The sequence below is a fragment of the Rissa tridactyla genome, chromosome 8 (assembly GCF_028500815.1).
Source record: "Rissa tridactyla isolate bRisTri1 chromosome 8, bRisTri1.patW.cur.20221130, whole genome shotgun sequence".
NCBI classification, from domain to species: Eukaryota; Metazoa; Chordata; class Aves; order Charadriiformes; family Laridae; genus Rissa; species Rissa tridactyla.
The window spans coordinates 5,066,536-5,081,406 of record NC_071473.1 but is presented as its reverse complement, the minus strand read 5'-3'; the positions used below and the strand labels follow the sequence as shown (position 1 = coordinate 5,081,406).

At 38.1% G+C, this 14,871-nt stretch overlaps 1 protein-coding gene across 8 annotated transcripts in view; it reads right to left on the bottom strand.

Annotated features, from left to right (window-relative positions):
• The window catches only part of USP22 (ubiquitin specific peptidase 22), a 112,687-nt gene that overhangs the window by 48,210 nt on the left and 49,606 nt on the right, over positions 1-14,871 (bottom strand). For 7 of the 8 annotated variants that reach the window (XM_054211125.1, XM_054211128.1, XM_054211129.1 and 4 more), the window contains 3 exons: positions 9,920-10,033; positions 9,327-9,371; positions 4,294-4,395 (listed from right to left, as the gene is read on the bottom strand). In XM_054211125.1, coding sequence (XP_054067100.1) covers positions 4,294-4,395; positions 9,327-9,371; positions 9,920-10,033 — 261 coding nt within the window. The remainder of the gene's footprint in view (positions 1-4,293; positions 4,396-9,326; positions 9,372-9,919; positions 10,034-14,871) is intronic. The other variant, XM_054211126.1, reaches the window with a different exon arrangement.

Here is a 14,871-nt window from a genome sequence, read left to right as displayed (position 1 = left end):
TCCCTTGCTGCAGGCAGCCTCTTCACAGACAAGAAGAGACTGAAAAATTAGATTTATGTTTTACGCTGTTAGAATCTATTTTAATAATTGTTAAGTATCTAATTTTCCATATAAAAGCTTTAGTGTTTATAGGATGCTTGAAACACCAGCTTCAACCCAAAAATCAAGATGAGCATTTCTATGAATGGAAATATTCTACGAATTGAATAGCCGAGGCCACGATTCAGTGCTGCTGCTGAGAACAACGTAACAATAACTTAGGAAATGTCTGCTTTCCGCTCACCCCCTGCATTCCCCACAACATGCCACCTCTTCAGCCTGATCTAGTTCACCTGGAAACAACTGTACCAGCACAACAAAAGAGGCAGCATGCTGGGGCAGCTGGGGCACAACAACGTCTGAGGGTGTCTTGAGCTGATACTGCTACCAAAGCACATATTAATTTAATTACTCTGAGTACACAAAGTCACAGAATGGCCGGGGTTGAAAGGGACCTCTGGAGATCATCTAGTCCAACCCCCTGCCAGAGCAGGGTCACCTGGAGCAGGCTGCACAGGAACGCGTCCAGGGGGGGTTTGAATGTCTCCAGAGATGGAGACTCCACCACCTCCCTGGGCAGCCTGTGCCAGGGCTCTACCACCCTCAAAGCAAAGAGGTTCCTCCTCATGTTTAGATGGAACTTCCTATGCTCAAGTTTGTGCCCATTAACCTCTTGTCCTGTCACTGGGCACCACTGAGAAGAGCCTGGCCCCATCCTCCTGACACCCACCCTTGAAGTATTTATAAGCATCAATAAGATTCCCCCCTCAGTCTTTTTTCCAGACGGAAAAGACCCAAATCCCTCAGCCTTTCTTCCTAAGACAGGTGTTCCAGTCCCCTCATCATCTTGGTAGCCCTTTGCTGTACCCTCTCCAGCAGTTCCCTGTCCTTCTTGAACTGGGGAGCACAGAACTGGACTCTTCTTGAATGTCTTGAAATACAGAAACACCATCAACGTTTCAAGCCTGACAGGACATCGGAATATGAAGTGCCCTACATAAAACCCACACTACGCACGGATTTTTCATCATGGCATCTTGCATAGAGACAGCTCAATGTTTCCACTTGGTTCACAGTGTGTTCCACGTCACTCGGAAGATGCTTATGCGCAACATGGGAACAGCCCTTCGTTTATACCCCAAAAGGCAGGCATCAGCACAGTTTCCATAGCCTGTAGCAGTGCCTGACGCAAGTTTTCATTTGAAGAGCGATTTGCTTAATGGCAAAATAGTGATTCAAGCAAAGTTACCTAATCTATCTTCATACTAGCTGGAAAAATATCTCCGAGATGGAAACATACACCGTTTTAAAAGAGAACGAAGCAAAACGTATGGGCTTTTGTTAAGTTGGGTTTTTGCTGAGGTTTTTGGGGGTTTGTTTTTGGTGGTGTTTTTTTCCTTTTTAAGGATGTGAACAAGTCGTTCCTTCTTCAGCGGGTTTAAAATTGTCGCGTAAGTGAAAACATCATTTCATTCGCTAAATCAAAGCTAGTTTTGCACAGTATTTCTTCTAATGAACTACCAGTTCCGTCCTCCGTTAGAACATATTCATTTCACGACTGAGTATTCTTCAGATTTAATTTATGGTGTCAATGAAAGACAAAGGATCCCGCAGCTGTATCAAAGTTCAAACAGCTCAAAAAGTAGCAGACACATCCAGCTGTTTGAGAAGCATCATGAGATTGCTACAAATCTGGAATAAATAAAAAAAAATTCCCTTTTTTGTACAAAGAAGGTTATGCCATAGAGTAAAACATTCATCTAAATGAGTGTCATGCAAATCATATAGATGTAACAGGAAACTACAACAAAACCTATTTTACCACTTACATGTGTTCTAGATGTGAATAACATCGAGTTTAGTGTATTTTATCATTAGTGCTCAATATCATATGCAAGCCCTTCACATACAAGTGAAGCGTATCCTTTCAAGGCCCTGCCTGTCCAGGTGTCAGAGTATTGTCCCACCTACTTTTGTTATAATACTAATACACTTGCACAAACGCTGAAACAGGCACTGGCACAATAACTCTTTCAGAAAGTCACTGCAGAGCAGTTAAACACGCCATCTCCCAGCTGACATCAGCGCATCTCTGGAGGTAAGACAGAAAGCAGCAAACACCCCTTGCCCTCCTCCTAAAACAGCTTTGCAGAGACCTTTTTATACATAAAAGGCAGCTGGTTATGCTTTAACAGACTCTTCTGTAAACAGAACTGATCAACAGATGTGCAATGCTTATTATAGATGGTTATCAACACCATCTTCGTTTTCAGAACCAATAAAACTGGACATTATGCCTCTTCTCTGAGCCATTTACCTACCTCAGAAGATAAACTGGATTCACTAGTATCTGCTATGGGACTGATAAAAACTTGATGTCAAAAGAATTGAGTATTAGAAAAAGGGAGAAATAGGAATGTCCAGATAATTGCAGCATTTCAGTCTGCATATAGGCTCTTCACTGATCTGAAACTGCAAACAGACAAGTCAACGTGAGGAAAGTGAAGGGAAAAGGCCTCTGAAGCAGATATATATTTAGCAGCAGGTTAGATGGAGAGAAAAGGCTCAAGGACAATGGCAGGTCTTTTCTTCCTTCAGCTAAACCCCCAATGTATTTTTGTGAAAGAAAGCTAGTCTTTTGCTTTTAACTGTAGCCCAAAACTGCATTATGTCTCCTGGGTGCTTTGATTTTTTTTTTTTCCTCTTTCTAAATCTCAGCACACAGACAGCTCCAGGGCTCAGTAGGAGAAATTATTAAAAGCACGCCTGCAGAAGTAAAGAGATCAGTCATTTCCCTCATCCCCTGTGTTTCCTGAGCGCTCCCCAGCCCATGCAGCGTTGTATGAGATTTCATGCAACCAGACATGTCTTTTTTAAACAGACTGAAAAATTTAAAATCCTTTAAGAGCAGGCATAGCATTCCTGCAAACTGGAAAGAGAAACACAGAAATGCGCTTCCATTCTTCAGAAAGGTCACATTCATCTTTAAAATTCCACCAAACTTTTTTTTTTGCCCTGCAAGTTCTATTAAGTAATTTGTAACAGTCTTTACAAAATATACTGGAGTTTCATAAGACACAAGATCCCAGTGTGAACATGATGCAAGCAATCTTTGCCTAGTTATTTTTTCCTAGGCTGCTTGAAGATTCCAAAGTCCAGATGTTTTTCCAACTCTTTCCTGTTCCACTATTGCAAATGCATAGGTCTCTTCTTTAGAATTACCATTCTATAGGCATTTTCAACTTACTACAATTTACTCTGTGCTTCTCAGTCCCATTTTTCCAAATATACACGTACTTTGGATTAAAATGCGATTTACTGTATTAGAAACGTGACATTAGAAAGTTATGTTCAGTGTATTCTGACAAAAGCAAATATGTGCTAAAAAGCATGACACACTCTCAATAAAACAGTAAGTAGCTTTATAATCAGAAAAAAACTTTTCAGTTTCCTACTTCCAGTGTCTCTAGCTATATCTCCAATATTGTACCTTCACCATTAAAATATTACTGTGCATTTAAAAGTATATGAAAATGCCCAATAATCTTCCTTAGAACTTGTCAGGAAGCTAGTTTTTAACCCCCTACTCTCCCAACCTAAAGACGGCACACAAAAAAAAATAGGAAAACGTTGTTCATTTCCATCACCCTTACCCAAATACTCTCCAGCTCTAAGTAGATACGCTCACATTTCAGAGACTTCTTTGCTCCAGACTACTGAACTCTAAACATTAAACATTTGATATGCATTTCAAGACTGCTATTTGACACACACTGGAGAACAAATTACATCTTTTCAGAGTCAATATGAAATTGAAGAGACCCTATTTAGAGTTCAGAACATGAAAGAGAAAGACATCACTGTGCTTATGCTGTGTGCTAAAAACAGATTTACCAATAGAGTGCCATAGTTAAGGATGCATCTGAACTACAGGATTTCCCTTCAAACACCTGCACGGGATCTCTGATGAAGACCGAGTTGAGATAACATCACTGATTTCTGCTAAAGTCTTTAAATGCATATTGTGGAAAAACGTTCTGTTTTCTGAATCATCATCAGTACCTGAAGTGACAGAGCAGATATCATTCTACAGTGAGAAAAAGGTAACGTAAAATAGATTTATTTTGTTATCCTAATGGTTAAGGAAATCGACTACAATTACCTCAGGGTAAGAATATTTATGGAAAACCACCGCAGAATTTTCAACATACAAGTGGCTGAGAATCAGCTTCAGAAAGGATTTCTAGAACTCACCTATGGTGCAGTTTGTGGTTATTTTTCTCCGCTTGGGGTTGTGTCGTAGCAATTCTAACTCTCGTTTGGTTGGCTCCCATGTTGAATACTTCTCTCCAATGCCTAAGCAGACGAAAAGAAAGTTTCAGGAAGTTGTTTAGTAAAAGGATTAAAAACTCTGTTCAAGTAAAAACTTTCAACATGCTGTCCATTAAGTTGGATTCCTTCAATCTACGTACAACTACAAGAGACTGATTTCTTTTTACCCCTCCTCCCCAAAAATACCATTCAGAAAGATATTAACCAATCTTCTAACAAATAAGAACTAAAAGAAGCAAAGCCCTTTATATATAAAGAATATCTATCCAATTAAATTTGCCATTATTGGATTATAATCCTCCTTTCAGTTAGAAAGAAACTGCGGCACAAGAATAAATCCACTATTACTCAAAAACTGCATTTCTTTGTGCTCAGAGGAGGTCAAATGACAGACCCGCTATATGATTTTAGGAGAAGATACAGGATAACCAAGAAATCTCATCACCTATTGTCACCCATTGACAAGTTATTAAATAAATCAAAGCTGATCCAACTTAATGGACAGATACAGGCTTAATCTTTACAGATGAACAGAATTTAGTAATTCAATATACTAAACAGTTACTGTGTGTCTTAGGATACGCCATTACAGAGCATGACCTCTCCTTATAACCATTCACGTAGGACTGGATATTAGCAAGTTCTAAACATTCACTTTACTGATGTATCTAATATTACCTAAAAATGCAATTAGTAGTAGGTTTAAACATAACCCTCCCCCCGCCAACCAACCAAAACTGTCCAAATACTTTACTACCCTTTCTCGTGAGCTGCAGCTAAAATCTGTCATTATTCTCTTTGAACATCAACACTGTATTTCCAAGACATTTCTTTTGTTCAAAGGAAAAAAGCAGTAGAAGAGAGGTAAGCAGTACAGAGAACAGATCTGAAGTAAGCAGAGAGTTGTGTTCAGTGTAAATCCAATACACGAAAAACACAACAGCGAAGACTCCTGCGCTGACCAGCCAAGTACTGCTGCAGCATTCTACGTTGCACAGAGAAATTACTATGCAAGGTCAATTATAGCAAGTCACAAAAGCATCTTGGCATTGAAAAAAATAAAGAATAATAAGATGACAAGCAATCTATTCTAAAACTGAGGATTAAAGTCAATTAAGAGTTATTTTTCAGAATGCATGGAGCAGAAACAGTGCTGCGCTACAGAAAATAAATTATAAATCATACATATGAAAAGAAGGAGAGTAGAAAATACAGCTAGAGGCTTACACATTCTGCATAATATACATTAAATTTTAATAGCTCTTTGATCTCCATTTTCAGAAATAGCTATGCTTGTCAGAAGCTACCCACCCAAAAACGTTCAATTCATAGTTACTACTGACCCTCAGGTTCTAGTAATAAAAGGTCTCATTTTCAGATTCTTGAGGACTAGAAAATTCTTATTTACATGGATGCACCCATCACATACTTTATTTGATTCAGCAACAGATTATATGCAAGAAGCATAAGAAAGAATACCAGAATCATACAGTCCCTTTCCTTTATCCAAGGTTCAGCATCAAGCTACACACCCAGGAAAACAGAAAAGGAAACTAATTACTGGGTAACAGATTGATGAGATAAAACAGCTGCAATGCTTTGAATACACTATACCGCACGCATAGGCAAATGAATGAAGCAACTTCAGAGACGCACATATGGACAGTTCACATATGACAGAACATTGGCTTGCAACAAGTTTTATATTAGATGTCTTCAGCAACCCTTTTCATATTTGTAATACTCCCTTCGGAATTTATATAAATTGGTTTGTAAAAAAAGCTCAAAGTAATTTTCAACACCGTGTTCGTAGCAGGTATTGCACTGGCCAGCTGTAAACTTGAACTCTTGCATTTGGGTTCACCATAGTTTAAACATGGCCAAACACAGCCCATATAATCTGACAACGGGATGAAATCTCATAATAAAATTTAAAAAACCAACCTTGGATACGTTTAAATCCTGCTTTAAATCAAATATAACAAAATTCACACCTGGAAACACATGTGCGCTCAGCTTTAGGCATGCAATAGTTCCACACACATCAGTGGGACTATTAATATATATTTATATATTTATATATATAATTATATAGCTTAAATGCTCATAGAGGATGCGAACCAAAGCATTTCACAAGAGCAACTCTTCAAGTAAAGTTAAACATGACAGACTGGATTACTCCGCAGAATTCTGGGTGAATCAAATATTGTTCAATCAAAAAGAAATGAAACCAAACAGAAAACCACGTACAGTTGCTGCCACAACAAACACAGAGCAAAACAGACAGAAAACTTTTACAGAAGCCTTTCATTAGAAAGAGCACAAGTCAAGTCAGAGACAGAAATTAAAAGTGTTCTGTTCCAGCTACAGAATTTAACAAGAATATTGAGGTTTTATTACTCTGGAAAATTTGGAAAAAAGACAGAACCATTTATTAAGAACGGTTCAGTGTTTAAAATTTAAAACACAAAACCAAACAACAACAAAAAAACAAAAACCCACAAAAGCAAAAACAACAAAAAGACAACAACAACAACAAAAAAACCCCCAAAGAACGAACACTGTTTAATAAAAGGTTTAGTAACACCCACAAACATGCCAAAAACGCCAATATAAACTACCTTAAACAGAGACTTGCAAACCATGCACAGGTTACCATTTACAATTAAAGGAAAGTAGCTTTATAGGAGTGGAAATTCATCATTTTAAAAATGATGCTATAAAATAGCCAGAGATTCAAGTCAGCACGTGAAATCTCCATCCAAGAATTAATTTTATTATGTAAAATAAACAAATTGTCATTTTTCAGAGACTTTATCAGGGACACATGGATGAGTGAAGAAAAAGGTGATGAAGGCTCTAGTTTATAAAAGTCACAATTTTGCAAGTAATCATTAATATAGATGGTTTACTTTGCTACACTTCAGCAAATCTCCCTTTTTCCCCTCCCAAAGATCCAAACATTAATTAGAATGAAGGGCTCCATGTATTCTCGCCTCCTTCGTTATTAAAGGATATTCAATAGCAGAGGAAAAAAATGGTAGTGGTGCAACTTGTTCAGAGTTATATCGTATAACCCTGAACTACAGCTGGACATGGGAACTCAGCACACTAAGAGTTAACATTACAAGAGTATGAAATGAATCTCATTGTATTTGGGGTTTTTCTTAAAGTTTTTTCTCCAGGCATCATGTTATCATGTGAGCATCTATTAAAGTATATACTAATACCCTTCAAGGACTGTGGATAGAAGTTTGAAAATACACAACTTTGACAAGTCAATTTTTAAGCCACTCTCAGTTTTTGCAGACTGGATTCACTTCTCAAATTCTTTAAGTTGGCAGCACTGTCTGAGGTAAACTCACTCTGTGGTAGAAATGTAAAACCAAGACACCGAGTCTGAGGTTTGTACTAATCTTGACGTTCAGTTTAGAGGAAGAAGGGTTTCCTCCCCCTTTATAATCTTTCAGATAAAGTGAGTCACTATGAGAAGGAAGGGATGGATTGGAGCAATGGAGGAAAAAGATGACATCATTCTCCATTATTTCTCCCATGTATCTCCCTATCTCACTCCTTAGGTAAATTTGCAAGGAAACATACATGGCTTCACAATGAAAAGCCATAAAACAAAAGAACCTATGTTACGACTTTAAAGTGTCTATACCGTATACTCCAGTAATTTAAAGGGTATTGTTGTCTATTTCTTCATTTTATATCTTCATTGGTTAGTACAGATTTTTTCTCCAGGGACAGAAGATGCAGTGTACATATTCACATAAACATGCATTCACATATGTATTTATTTCTTTATTTTTAATGCGCCTTTCATTAGTCAGTTAACCAGTACATGGAAGGTTTTCTGCCTGGCAGTTACTCTCAGTGATTCTTCCCTTCACCGCACAACTCCGTAGTCCAAGATGACAAGATGAACAACCTTGTAGCTGTAATTAGCCTAGAATATAAGCTATAGCAGCCTGATGTCCACTGGACAAACCGGCTGCATCCCAGTCCAGAAGGCACAGATACATAATTTGCTACGGGCAACATAATTAAGAAATTGCTCTTGGAATTTACATATTCAGAGATAAGGAACTGCGGGGGGCTTCCTCCTCTGTAGCATCACGAAGGAGTGTTCTGTTGTTGTAGTTGATTAATTTCGTGCCCAAAACAACAAAATTTAGAAGGGTTTGAAGGAGTTTTCAGAAGAGGTGCACAGGCTAAATGAATGGTTTAAACACATGTTTCCATTTTGCCTTGCTTTGAAAACTGGTGCTTTGTGCAAAAGCATTTTAAGCTGTATTTTCCTGTTCTAGGACTCGCTGGCAATCTCACTGTCCTTTCCTCTGACTCAACTCCCTCAAAATAGGGAAGAAGCAGAAAGTAGAATGGGATCTGTAGCAGGAACTAAGTAAAAGCAGCTACACTTTTGAAACACCATCAGAAAAGCTCTAGTTAATGCGATGTTTGCTGCTATTTTTAAAATTGGAAATGAGGTTAAGAATGGTTTGAAGTCATATCGGCCCTGACTAAGGCTGTCACATTGAAACAGGATGCCATGGATTCAGTAAGAGACATTACTAGACAGAAGTCATCTGTCTTCAAATACAGACTTTCCCACTTTAAGAAAACATACCCCCTAGAGGCCACTGGAAATGGAAGATGACAAGCTTTTATAACTGATGCTTAAAAACTACTCAGTTAAAGGTAAATGCTACTTCCTTTCCTTTCCAAAAAAAAAAGGAGAAAAGGTTTGTTTTGGAGTAGTTCTATCAAGGAAAGGGCAGATGAAATCAAGTCTGCTGTAATTATTCAATCATTGGAACATATCCAAGCAAGAGGAAAACAATTTGCACGATAAAACTGGCATTCTTAACTGTGATTCATGTCTAAAATGGCAGGATAATCAGCAAAGGGACGCTTGTTAGTGAAGTGCGTCGCCAGCCCACGCCTCTTACCTGTCATTGTACACTGGTAGTGAGAAACCACTGTTGGGGTGAAGGCTAAAAAAGAAAAAATTAGGGAAAGCAAACTGAATAAAACAAATGTGTGTACATATATTTGTGTGTAAATATTTCTACATAGATACTGTGCGTGTACCATGAAAGCACAGGTGTGTAAGTAAGCTGGCACGTTCTATTAAAAAAAATATTTAAAAAAAAAATCACACACAAGGGTGGCATTTCATGTGAGGGGAACAGATTTATCACCTATATTGCCTAAATTAGCCTAAAGGAGCAGACTGTTACATTTTCTACCTAATACAGATCTGACACTGATATTATGCAAGTTTTTCAGGATTAATGTTAGATATTTCTCTGGTTTTTGCAATTAGAAATAAAATATTTCTGCTACAATTAGGTGTGGCGCACACGTTAAACTAACAGTCTAACTTCTGGACTGTTAATAGCTAGATATCTCTCTCTCCCAAAGCCTGCACTACTACGTCTAGAGAGCTCTTTCTTCCCCTTACTGATTTTTGCCATTGACAAATGGGAGGGACAGGTATGATTAAAAACAGAAACAAGAAATTCAGGCAGGAAAACCAAACCTTGTAATTTCCAAGCTTTTCGTTGTTCTTCTTTGGCAATTTGTTCCATGTCTTTGTCGTATATGTAATCTTGACACATAAAGCAGTATATACCCCCATACAAAAGGTCTATGGCTGCAAAACAGAAGGGAATTTGGGGAGGAGGGAAAAAAAAAAAAAAAAAGACGTGAGTTCATAAACTAGAAGACATTTTAAAGCAGGCTTCCAAGTCAGGCACTCGTTCTTCTCAGCTGTCCACAAAAAGTAAAATCTGTACCTTAGAATCTGAAGGATAAAAAAAGAGAAAGAAACAGGGAAATTTTTCCAGTGACAGTATGAGTTATTCAATTGCTTCTGACACAGCAAGAAAACTGTGCAAGACAACAAAGCATTAGCTGCTTCGACTTGTTTGTAACTCACAATATACCTTTCAAAGACATAAGTAACCAACAGGCGTGATTACAGTGACTGACTAAAACACATGCAAAACTAGTGCTGTAAGATTTGATATGTTAAGTTTGAACTGTCTTTTTCCTAAGACTTCAGTGATTTCTATTCAAAGCCATTAAAATAATTAGAAATCACCCATCCAAATGAAGGCTCCAACAGACGACAGCACTGAAAGCTCAGAGGTACTTGTGCAGGGGAATGGTTTTCTGCAGTGGTTTATTCCACAGGTTACACGTCTCAATTTCTTTTTTTCACGTGCCCTTTTTAAGGTTGGTCAGCGTTCATATGCCCGTTCTAAAAATATTTACATAACCCTAAACAAAAGAAAGCCAAGAAATTAAATAAATCAGCTCACTGGGAAATTACATTTTGCTTCAACTTATACCGAGGAAGAAGTAAGTGCAAACTAATCATAGCAAATTGCTGGCGTTTAGTACATAGATATGGAAAAAAGCCATGAAGTTAATAAAATAGAATAAATAAATAATAAAAAGAAAAAAAAAATCAGTGGGCACTAACAAATTCTTAAGCCAGCTAGTAAACTACAATCTGCATCTAGCAGACATCTCAGAAATACATCACCATTCTCCCTCAAAAGCGCACCCACCATTTACTTTATTTCCAAATTCCTTTTCTTTCCAGATAAACAGCATTATTTTAAAAGTCTCAGTATGGTGGAAACTTGTTTTAAACAAAGGAAATCATTACCACATTAGGTGGCCTGCAAGAAACGGCACTAAATTACTCTGAAGTCACAAATAAGCCAAGCCGCACGCCACGCCGCAGAAATTCTGCTGTTGGACTCATCAGGCTAACGAAGGTGAAGCCATATGCTCTCCCCCGTTAGTGGGCCAGTGGCCTTGGTGAGGCTGAGGAACTTGGTAAGGTTTCTTCCTAACCACGTCTCATCCATCCTTCACAACCTTAGTCCTCTATGCCCTTTTTTTTTCCCTCCTCCTTCTCTTCCATAATCACTTTTTCCAATGATTATGTCTAATTGTTCATTACTTATCCTATTACGTAACAAAGAACAATTACTTTAAATAACTTTGCATGATGTCTATTGGCTGTCATCTTGCTTATGTGCTTCATTATTTTATTTGTTTTGTCTATCTGGCCCACAATCAGTTTGTGGAGGAGGCTAAGTGCTGCTTGCATTACCCTCTGTAATGTCCAAACACCACAATTTTCACCCTGGTGCCCCGAGGACTCAATAAACTGCTTCAGTAAGAGATCACAAAAGCGGTTAAGAATTTTAGCTGTGGTGGAGATCAGTAACAAAACATTAAGCCATGGGCAGTGGGGAAGGGGAAAAATAAAAAAAAAAAAATCACAATTAAGCTACAGAGTATTAAATAGAGTTGTATAATATTTACTCCTTTATCTATTGCACTAGCAGTTATGCAGAGTTTTCAACAAGAACGGCTGAAAATCCAAAGTATTGGTCTCAAAACACAAAATCAAATCTTATTCTCCATAGATTTTTTTAAAAGATCCCACAACCCTCCTCACCCCCAAACAACAGCACAGGGCTGGCAGAATATTAAATAAATAGGACCCTCTGTGAGCACTAATACTTTCAATCTACCATCAGAATGTTGTGCTCAGAGGATTCCTTACTGTTCTCAGTTTTCTGGATTTACGTGCCTGGATGATGAAGTATAGATGTCAAGATCAAAACCAACAAGAGATCACCTTACACAAACCACTTGTTCAGAGCAGAAAGAATTTCTGGTGTAAAGAATCAGAGTGTTAAACAGAAACACTGGCGGAGTAAAAGCCGTAATTGTCCCGTGCCTGATTAAGGACTCTTGAGAAAATGTCCTCTCTCCAGCATACTTATGTGAACAATACGGTTGTATATATGCCAACGCTTTTAATGTCATTAAAAAGACTGCAATAGGTTTTGGACAAATTACCTCAAGCACCAGTGACAAGGCGGCCACACAGGCCTGACTACAACACAAAGGGCGGGCAGGAGTTTCCCATGAAAGCCAAAACACGGCTGGCTGCTCAGTTTCAGGATCCTAGGAAAAGGGTCCACTAGTAAAGTATGTAACTTAGTTGTTTCAAATTAGTATAATTTGAATTTTTCCCTTGAAATGTACTCTAACCTTCTTATTCTGCTCTTCTTGAGGTGAAAAAGAATGTCTTCCTTCTGGCAAATTACAAAATATCCACTATTGAGTCGCTTTGGTGAGCCACCGCGCTGGCAGAGCCGACTGCTGGGCTGGGCAGGGGTTGGGATGGGGGTCCCCAAGGGAGGAACCCCCAAAGGGACTGTTTTACAGAAATTCTTCCAAAGCAAGCAGTGCATTAGCACTACTTGAAGTTACACCACACCAAAAGGAGAAAGTCCATATAAAACTTTCTCCCCCTCAAAGGATTTGGGGGGGCAACACAAATTTTACCTCATTGTTAGCAACAGGCTACAATGTTTGTTTTGTTTTTTTCTTTTTAACTAAATTGCTGTGAAGCTTTATCCCAAACTGAGCCACTTGACCAGCAAACTCAATAAAAAAGAAAATCTCTACAAGAGTAAAGCATACAAATGCACGTGTAACGAATTTCATCATTTGCATTAGCATTTGGGGTCACAAAACTAACAGAAACGGGCCTCAAATTCATAAATCGTTTGGGAACTACTAACCTAGAACCAATAACTAGATGTTTCAGATTAACACTCTGCCAACTCTGCCGTGATGCTCTACATTCCTCACGATGAATATCTCTTTTAGGAGGCTCCTCTGAATGGCTGCTACTTCTACCTTCCAGTATCTGGTTTTAACACTCACCTCGGGAGGTGGTGGGGGTGAAATCAGTGTATTTTAATTCCGTTTTATCTGAATAAACAAGCAGAATTGATTGAACTGGAAAAATGAAATATACACTCAGTAGAATTATACTTTTTTCTTTCACAGGGAAGAATCAGAACAAATTTACAACAATCGTAGTGTCAATTTGATCAATCTAGTTTCCCCATTTCAGAAACTCAAAATAACTACTAGTGGATCACAGGTAAAGTAATTTAAGAATGAAGAATCCTCTTGGAATGTAACATTTTTCTTTGCTTTTATACCTTCTATGCTGACAACAGGCTACCATTATTTTAAAGTCAGAGCTCCTCGTACCCCTTCATATACAAAATTCTGAACAGTTGCAACACAAGAGAGAGAAAGTCAAACGATATCTCATTTTTCATTTAAAAATAAAGCTATCAGCTGGAGAAACAATGAGGCATCACAGAAGATCACACAGGACCGAGAACAATTTTATCTACTGCTACAAGTGGCAGTAAGTTTCGAAAGACAACAGCTCAGGGGTGAAAATTTAAATTTAGGCAGTAAGAGGTCTTCAAACTCTCCATCTGGGAGCCAAGTAAAGTGTTTTGTTTAAGCCCAAGTGCTTTACTTTGCCAAATATATCCACTGACGTCCTCATGAAAGTGTGAAGGGACCAAGGATGCTGGGAACGTAACAACAATATGTAAAAAAGAGGGGAAGTGTGCCACATCTAGAAACTTTTCTGTTCAGTTTTCGAAAGACCCAGGTGAGCAGAACTAACGTTGCTCAGCTGTAAAAAAGGAATACTTCACCATATCATACGCCAGCCTTCCATCAGATATGACGTATTTGTGAGTCATGTTTTTGGTATCGCCTTCCTTGGAACGGTGTCTGCGTTCAACAAAACGTACTGCAACACAGAATTCAGGTCAGTTTTTTACCTGTATTGAAATTTAACTCCTCTGAATTTCTGTGACTCAATCTTGGCTTGTTATCAACCCAAAAATCAACATGCACTCATATTCTATGCAAGTCACCTACATTTTGTCTACCTTCTGTAACAAAGGAGACTAAATTGGTCATTCTTTTAGACGGTATTCTAAGTCAACATCCTAAGCTAATTCATACTCCCTAATTTCTCACCTCAAGTGTTAATCATTAAACCAGTTCCAGATAATAGTCTCAAGTTCACAAGAAGAGGTTTTCTAGACTTCAAGCCAGCTCTCCACTTGTTCTTCTATCTGATATATTAGCACAAAACAACTTCTGATTACATTCTTCCTGTTTTCCTGGCACCTGGAAACTGCATCACAAATCAGAACTTCTGAACTGATAAGATATTAAAGTTTACTGATATGAGTAAGAAAAATCTTACTAATCTCAATAAGGAAACAAAAAATAAATTAAAAAAAATGCCACAACACACGACCAGACTCATCTGAGGCATCGATCGACTTACAGATTTGAGTTTTCGCCAGAAACTAGCGAGCAGACATTAAAAGCTATTCACGCTTTTCCCTTATCCTTTCAGTCTCTGTCAAGGTGATCATAGCCTTATCAACTCTAGAAGTCACAAAACAAGTCTACTTAGTTTTTATTTATTTATCTATATAAATAAAAATAAAAGGCTAGTTAAATGGTTAAAAGGCTAGTTAAAAGCCAGCTTTCACTGAAATCACTGAGAATCGCAGGTGCTTACTTGCAGGGTAGCAGGGAGGGAGTGGAACCCCAAACTTCTTT